Below are 9,388 nucleotides of genomic sequence, written 5' to 3'. Positions count from 1 at the left end.
ACAAATATATAAAGTGTAGTTCTGGAAACAACAAAAGAAGAGACAAAAGGGTCTTTATACATATATAAATCTACATATGTCGACACGTATTTCTTCGGCAAAGCATTGAACATGGTTTATCAAGAAAGATGCTTCCCATGAGGAATATCTCCGTCCCACAACAGGCCAGAGAATGACAGGTGAACGTGAGCTGGACCTCGAGCTAACGTTGCACCACCAGATCGTACCGAAATCGACCCAAGAAGGAGAAAATATTTAATCTTTTCGTCGCCTTGAGGATGCGTGCTTGTTCTTGTTTTCCGAAAGGGAAAGTGATTGGAGAGCCGAAACAATCTCAATGTGCTCTATTTAGATAAGATGCTTGGCAGGAAAGCGACTTCCCGGACCGCAAACGAGGCTTCTCGCCTTTTTTTTCTCTCGTCATCTCCATTTACGAACTCGATCAGTTGACAATTTGAGAAAAAGTGCATATAAACGTTCGTGTTTTGATGAGCACAAAAGAGTGAGAGGCTATTAGAACACACAAAACGTTTGGTATTTTCCCATTCAATACCATAAATACAAATTTCTAGGACTAAATTTAAAGTGGTATTTGTTTTTGAATGTCGAAAGGACAACATCGTTTTGAAATGCAACAAGATCATCTCATTACATTAGACCCATTTAGGATTATTATAAGAGAAAAATTCATTTGGTCATTTGAATATATTCAAATTAAAATTCAGAAAAACTAGCTTCCACCTTTTACACCCTATAACCCTTCTTCATTTTTGGTTCAAGGCATCTTAAGAAATTTTAGAATTTATTGTCTGCCATTTCTTCTAAAATGTTATAGTGATTTCGTCCATCCTAATGCACATTTTTTAGAGAATAAAGGGAGAGAAATACAAAAATTGCAACAAATGAATGAATAATTTCTTTAGGACTCATATAATAGGTTTACTCAGGAAAATTATCTAATCACTCTAAAACTATTATACGAAAGTCAATTCAATCATAATTTTTTAATTTTTTTAATTCAATCCTAAAATTTTCATTAAATATTAATATAGTCATTTCAATCAATTTTTATCAGAAATCTCTAGCAGTGCAATTTAGTAGAATTTTGCATAAAGATTTAAAACTAAATTAATAAAATTGAAAAGTTTAGAACTTAATTAGTATATCTATTATATGTTTATAAGGGATTAGCTAATTTTTTCGTTCGGTGTGTTTCTAGGAATATCTCGCTACCAAAATGATGCGGAAGCACTAGGATCAATCAATATCAGACACGCTACGAATGCAACCCAATCAAGATCAAAAGGCAATTAGGGTTAGTGCACCTTCTTGCTCGATGTCACGGCGACACGTGGCATGTGATGATGGAGTCCACCATTGACCTTAGGGGAACTAAATGATTCTTAAGATCACCCTTGACGGTTCATACTGGAATCTGAGCTGGGATAGTAAGGACGTCATTGTAATAAATTTACCCACCAATCCAATTCTCTCGTATCTTCTTTAGTAATTAAACGTACAAACCTTTCGCATAATTATAATTTAAAATATTTTCGCATCATTAAAATTTACCATTTAATTAATACATAAGTTTTTTTTTTTTTTTTTTATCTTCTTTCACATGCATAAAAATCGTATTTTGAGCTATTGAGGCATATGCTCGTGGGTATCACATATATATTTTTTTTCTTAGTTTGGCTAAACACAAAAATTTCATATATATATGTATAGTTTGGCTAAACACAAAAAGTTCATATGATATATATCTATAAATGGTCCGATAAATATTTTATAAAATCTTTCTTCTCTTGCCTTGCCTTTAAAGTAAATAAGCATTTCTTTATCTTTTTCATATGCATGAAATTGTAAGCTTTTGCTGATATGCTCGTGGGTGTCACAGACTTTTTCCTAGTTTGGCTAAAACATATAAAGCTCATATAATATATATCTATAAACGGTATGATACGTATTTAAAAAAATAAAAATAAAAATAAAAATAAATCATCTATGCAAATGGCATAATTTATGAAGGCGAACAAAAAAAAAACTAACGAATTTTCCTCGCTTCTCGTTTGTCCTTCGTTGAAAGCACTTATGCTTATGTCTTTTTCCTCCTTTTGATCTTCTGAAAATGTACATTATTCAAGTACCTGCATGCAATACTACCTATCAACTATAGAGCTATATAATCTAGAATGAACATGAAAGTCCATCTCGATTCTAAGATAACAGAAGTTTAAAATCCGAAACAAAGAAAGATAACGAGAAAAAATGGAAATCAGAGCATCTGATTCCCACCCTTTGTGGCTTTTCTGCCTTGAGTATTATTTCCATTGCTTCTTGACTAATGACTACGAGTTCGGCCAGTTCATGCCGGGCGGTTGGAACTGCCGCTGGAAGTCACCATCCCCGATTGGGTTCTCGAGGAACATGTGCGGATGGAACGGCTCACTGTTTTGTGGGATCTGATGGAGCAAAGAGACGAAAGAGTTGCGGTCATCCATGCCATTGCCGCCACCATTTTGATCGTGATGGCCACCCTCATATCGCTTACCCGAGATCGCCGATCCATCCTCGCTCCAGTACTGCACCGGCGCAGGGCATCCGCGTCGTGATTCATCGCTGGTGGCCATGGCCGAGTGGCTGATTGAGACGTCCGGTTTCATGGTTGAGAAAGGCAACTGATGAGAAATTGAAGTGCTGTGGATGGTTTCCGGCAACATTCCCTCGAAGAAGGCCCCATCGTTATTCCCAGGTAACGTGGAGCTGTAGTTCACGCCCCTTGATGCCGGTGGATTCATGTTCAGCGGAGCAAAGTTCTCGTTCCTGGGCTCGACCAGTCGGACCGGACTACTTTTCTTGTAAATCCGGCATAGTACCCAGTCATCAAGCTAATACACAAAACAAGCAAATTCGCACCCGACTTTATCAATACTACTATATAAGGACATGCGAAGCTACCAAGAAAAGATATACCAAATTTCCTTACACGCAAAGAGCCTTTTTTGCTTGCCGAATCCGCCTTAGGAGGCTTCGGAGCTGAATTGCCATCCGTGAAACGGTATTCATGCATGATCCAGTCGGTCTTAGTCCCTTTCGGAGGCTTCCCGCGATAGAAAACGAGCGCCTTCTTAACACCGACCTTGCATTTGCCAGTCGAAGCAAAAATAGGCTTATCAGTACCGGTGGCTTTCCAATACCCAGATGTCGCAGCCCGATTTGGCCGTGCTCCATTCGGATATTTCCGATCCCTGGGGCTGAAGAAGTACCACTCATGCTCCCCAAATATGGCCTTACCTGAAAGTTCGGAATTTAAAGGAAGATTCAGTGCAAAGATTTACAAGAATATAAAGATGAACCGAGCATGTACTGGTAACTAATTACTTGGCAGCTCCCAAGGGTCGAACTTGTAAAGATTGATCTCAGCGATGATCGAAACTGGAAGCGGCTCCAAGGCAACCTTCTTTCCGAAGGTATTGAACCACTAATTCCTCATCTGTGGGGTGGAACCGGAAGCCGGGCAGCAAGTGCAGATGTTGTGAACTCGTTGGTGAATTCGTGCTCGCCATCGAAGATAGAACCGATGATGCTTTCTTTGAAAATCCGGGTCAGAAAGTCTTCCACTTTAAATAGAAGAAAACCAAAGTGCACAAGAATAGGAAGAAATTGGAGAAAGTTTGTGATGAACTATTGACATATGATTTTGGAAGAGAGGAGATCAACTGAAAGGAAAGAGAGAGATGAGCAGTGGAGATGGTATGTTTTATGAGTTGTGACAAAGGAATTCGCTGCCTAGGTACTGATCAAATAGCACATCGGACGACGGTGACGCGACACATGTAACTCCTAAGCCGGTAGCTCGCCGACACGTGGTGAGGCTGGAGAGATTGGGGACCACAGGGGAGGCATATGGGACCAAAATGGAGGAAGCACAGGTTTTGTGGGGGGGTCGGAGGTTTTGAACTGCCTGTACGCCTTTTGCTGTCATGCCTTTCTTATGTAATAGCCACCATCTCACAGCCACATAAAGATAAAATATAGAAAACTCAAAAAAAAAAAAAAACAAAAGAACCGGAAGACTTTTGGGATTAGAGAAGGTCTCAAGTAGCTTTGACTCTAGGAATCATTGAACATGAACGAAAGACTAACGTTCGACATGAATTGACATGCGATGCCACCGGAAAACAGAGCATAGTAAGGAAATTCGAGACACTAAGCGCAAAGGTATCTCTAATATTATCAAACCATAGGATGTTTTGATAAGCCTTTGTAACAAATAATTCCAATTTCTATTGGACATACAATAACACATCAACGGTGATTTGACTTTTCTTTTTTAAACTAAAATTACCCAGATCTTCAAACACGACACTAAACCTTTATCATACACAAAAGGAAGATAACATAAGTGTTATGATGTATAATTAGTGGGGAAAACCACAATTTTTGTGGCAAATTTTTAGCCATTGTGAAAATTTTGAACAATAAGTAATACAGGCTTAGTTTAGTAATTTCAGACATGTATTATTGACCAAGTTGCTTCCTTTCCTAAATTCACCAATGAACCAAGCCACATAAAGATAAAATATAGAAAACTCAAAAAAAAAAAAAAAAAAAAAGAACCGGAAGACTTTTGGGATTAGAGAAGGTCTCAAGTAGCTTTGACTCTAGGAATCATTGAACATGAACGAAAGACTAACGTTCGACATGAATTGACATGCGATGCCACCGGAAAACAGAGCATAGTAAGGAAATTCGAGACACTAAGCGCAAAGGTATCTCTAATATTATCAAACCATAGGATGTTTTGATAAGCCTTTGTAACAAATAATTCCAATTTCTATTGGACATACAATAACACATCAACGGTGATTTGACTTTTCTTTTTTAAACTAAAATTACCCAGATCTTCAAACACCACACTAAACCTTTATCATACACAAAAGGAAGATAACATAAGTGTTATGATGTATAATTAGTGGGGAAAACCACAATTTTTGTGGCAAATTTTTAGCTATTGTGAAAATTTTGAACAATAAGTAATACATGCTTAGTTTAGTAATTTCAGACATGTATTATTGACCAAGTTGCTTCCTTTCCTAAATTCACCAATGAACCAAGCCACATAAAGATAAAATATAGAAAACTCAAAAAAAACAAAAAAACAAAAGAACCGGAAGACTTCTTGGATTAGAGAAGGTCTCAAGTAGCTTTGACTCTAGGAATCATTGAACATGAACGAAAGACTAACGTTCGACATGAATTGACATGCGATGCCACCAGAAAACAGAGCATAGTAAGGAAATTCGAGACACTAAGCGCAAAGGTATCTCTAATATTATCAAACCATAGGATGTTTTGATAAGCCTTTGTAACAAATAATTCCAATTTCTATTGGACATACAATAACACATCAACGGTGATTTGACTTTTCTTTTTAAACTAAAATTACCCAGATCTTCAAACACCACACTAAACCTTTATCATACACAAAAGGAAGATAACATAAGTGTTATGATGTATAATTAGTGGGGAAAACCAATTTTTGTGGCAAATTTTGTTTTGAACAATAAGTAATACAGCAGTTTAGTAATTTCAGACGTGTATTTTGAACCAAGCCACATAAAGATAAAATATAGAAAACTCAAAAAAAAAAAAAAAAAAAACAAAAGAACCGGAAGACTTTTGGGATTAGAAAATAGCTTCATTGAACAATAATGAATAATGCGATGCCACCAGAAAACAGAGCATAGTAAGGAAGAGACACTAAGCACAAAGGTATCTCTAATATTATCAAACCATAGGATGTTTTGATAAGCCTTTGTAACAAATAATTCCAATTTCTATTGGACATTAGTTTAAACTAAAATTACCTGTAAACACAACACTTTCAGACATAACATAAGTGTTATGATTATAATGAAAACCAAATTTTGTGGCAAATTTTTAGCTATTGTGAAAATTTTGAACAATAAGTAATACAGGCTTAGTTTAGTAATTTCAGACATGTATTATTGACCAAGTTGCTTCCTTTCCTAAATTCACCAATGAACCAAGCATGCCAAAGAAGAATTTACCAACTTCATCGACTAGTTTTTAACTAAGAAATTAATGGTTGGAATGCGGGCTTTGTTTTTATTTGAGTGAATAATGGATTCACTATCATTCAATTTCATTAGTTGACTACACCCGTAAATCTTGCATTGCATCGCAACCAAACCATAGGAATTTTTTGCACCGATTTCGTTGCTTCTCATTTGTGATTACTTCCACGAAAACTCGAAAAAAAGGGGGAAATCAGAATAAGGAAAGAGAAAGAAAACAAAAGAAAGGAGAAGTAAATAGACTGTAAAATGACATGCGTGACCCTCAACGTACTCTAAATTACTAGAGTAATTTATGAACTTTGAATATCCACTCCAAAACTTAAGCTAATATGTGACGGAAGGGAGCACGCATGTGTATATATAAAAAGCATATAAACCCCATAAACAAGTGATTCACGTACAAGAATGACCTGCTCACGTGACATAAACCGAGGCAAAGTCTAACTCCAACAACATGTTGAAATCTTTGTTCACAAATCTTGAACTGATAGATAAAAGGAGATTGTGTGCACATATGAAAAGCAAAATTTTACAGAGACACAACGTGGAATCCCATTAATCTAAAGGAACTCACTTAACCACTCATAAGTCTTGAGAGAATTCGATTTCATCAGGGCTTATGAAAATCAAAATAGCAAAGGAACAAGTTCAAATTTCGCTTCTTTAGAAAGATTTCCAACGTCTTCAAGGGGGGAAGAAAAGCAAGAGGAGTTCGTCTAATTAATTACCTCGGGGTGCGTGTTAATTCTGATGCGAACCCGCTTGCCTGAGATCGAATCCAAGAAGCATCAGGCCGTCAAAACGAGAAGTCGAAGTCGAAGTCAAAGTCAATGTCGACTGCTTCAACACTGTGCGATCTGATCTTCTTGCTTTTATATTCGGTTCTCGGTTTGCAGCGTCGGGCCGTTGGCGATGATTATCTCATCGTGGCGTTTGTCTGATACAAATTACAATTAAACATATCCAATCAACTGCTCATTGCGAATTCGAATCGCCATCCAGAAAGAATCGGTCGAAAGCAAGTTTGAAGATTTAATTTAATATGGTTTAGTTGAATGTTATAATCTTTTTTCGAAAAACTTACGTGAATTTTTAAATGCATTATACTTTACGAGATCTGCAGAAACGAAAGCTTGATGATCAATCAAACAGTGGAATATTCTACGTAATGATTCTTTTAATATCTTCGAATATTTTACATGCCAGTTAGGCATATAAAATACATTAATCGTAACTACTTTCTCAAGGAGGGCAGATATGTTCAAAATTGGAGTACATGTTTCAAGATTTTAGTTCGTCCATTTCTTTTTATAATGTTCTGTTGGTTATCACGTAATTAATTATTAAGGATAAATAAGCATTAAAATCTATTAATATGTTATTTATATATTTTGTTGTTATTTCTATAATTATGTTTCTATTTGTACTCTTTCTTTGATTAGTCATTCTTATAAATACATATCATACAACTCTAATCGGGTTGAGCCACCATAAGTACTTCATCGTTATTTTATTTTCGACTCTAAATATTAACATGTAATCAGAGTAAGAGATTCTAAATTCTAATTTTTCCAAACCCCAATTTGCCTCCCTATTTGCATATTTCCACAAAGGCCAAAGTCTTGCCCACTCGTGAGGGGAAATGTTAAAATATTTAAATAATAAATTACACATTCACCTAAAAACTTAATTTTTTAGAACAATTCATAGTGGTCTTATAAAATTTCATTAGGTCAGCATGTTAAATCATTTACTATTCCAGATTTATTTGTCATTGTGCTTCATTTGATCAAATATAATGTTATAATAGTTAAGTAAACATTTATAGCTCTTTGCATCTGTCAATGATCATGCAGCTCAAATACAAGATGGAAACGCACTGGATGTTGACACGTGAGCCAACTATTAAAGCCTATTCTACCCATCTTTTTTTTAGTATGCATATAGGTAGTAATCAATAGATCAATTTACGAATATATAGTCTTCCTCGTCGGATTTGATGACATATCATTTGTTATTAATATTATTTTTCAGTAAAGCGAACAAATCATTGAAGAGATTCTAAAAAATAATTATTTATGGCTAGAGTCATTATCAAAATTAAAGTGTATGAAACTCTTTCATTGAATCACACTATAAATAAGTTATTCTAAAATCCGGGTGACAATATTATTTGTTCATTCCCGTTCTCTTTACGGTCAAGTAGCTTTCAGTTACAGTTTCTATTATAAAAAATACACACACAAATAAAAGAGATGGTAATTATTTTGCCAAGGTTGGATCTTCTTGAAATTTTGATGAACTTGAAGACATTGAAGGCTTTTGAGAGTTCTGAGTGCGGGGGCACTACAGCTATGAGGTAATTGTTAAACCCTTAATTTTCGTACGCATGATTATTATGCTAATCTTCTTTGTATCATTCCAATTTTATCATATGTCTACAAACAGACAACTTTGGCGGAATGATAGCTGCATATGAACTGTTCAATCTTGCAAGTGGTAGTAGAAGTAGGACTTCGCAGTTAGTCCGAGACTCCTGTTAAATATCTTTGATGGGCTTGCAAAGGCCAAGGATTTCAGGTTAAGAAAGATCTATGAATTTTCCATACAAGTTTGACTTTCAAATCACTTAACTTATGCAAATCTAAGTTAAATTGGTAGGTATGTAAAATGTGTAAGTTATTCATAAATAATAGATAACTCTTGGCCGACAAATCACAGAATTTGAATGAAGAATGTGTATGTTATTCATAAATAATAGATATCTTTTTGCCAACAAATTACAGAATTTGAATGTAGAAAGTGTAAGTTATTCATAAATAATAGATAACTCTTCCCCAACAAATTACAGAATTCGATATTTGTAATGTATGTAACGTTTAACTCTTTGACATGATTTTTTTATATTCAAACTAACGGATACCCAGCTTCTTATTTTAATTTATTTTATTGGCCTAATTCATAAATACCAACTTTATGTAGATTTCAAAGCAGCCAAACCTAATGATATGCAACGTCAGGCAAATTTCCCTCTCATATGGACCCTCACCTTCGTTCATTGATGTCAACATTCTCGAAGGAAAGGGTCGATATGAGGTGAGAAAGTGCCAAATTTCAGATCTTATCGTTTGGTACTTTCGTACGTATTGCTTCCGCTTGGAGATCATACTGTCTGCATTAGGCAAAGCCACAAGATATGCTTCTTTTTTTATACATTGTTGGGCATGACGTTGCCAACTTGTCACTGATCAATGAGCTGTAATCTCAAATCAGCCGTATCT

The 9,388-nt window shown here is 35.5% G+C and overlaps 1 protein-coding gene across 1 annotated transcript; it reads right to left on the bottom strand.

Annotated features, from left to right (window-relative positions):
* Window positions 1–2,071: 2,071 nt before the first annotated feature.
* On the bottom strand, window positions 2,072–3,761 carry LOC104441049 (NAC transcription factor 25). Its single transcript, XM_010054051.3, is given in 4 exon segments — window positions 2,072–2,891; window positions 2,990–3,297; window positions 3,385–3,466; window positions 3,468–3,761. Coding segments are annotated over 4 exon segments (1,032 nt in total). The 5' UTR covers window positions 3,570–3,761; the 3' UTR covers window positions 2,072–2,351.
* Window positions 3,762–9,388: the final 5,627 nt, after the last annotated feature.

This window comes from Eucalyptus grandis, chromosome 4, assembly GCF_016545825.1.
Source record: "Eucalyptus grandis isolate ANBG69807.140 chromosome 4, ASM1654582v1, whole genome shotgun sequence".
NCBI classification, from domain to species: domain Eukaryota; kingdom Viridiplantae; phylum Streptophyta; class Magnoliopsida; order Myrtales; family Myrtaceae; genus Eucalyptus; species Eucalyptus grandis.
Note: the sequence above shows the minus strand (reverse complement) of the source record. Positions and strands in the feature narration are given on the sequence as shown.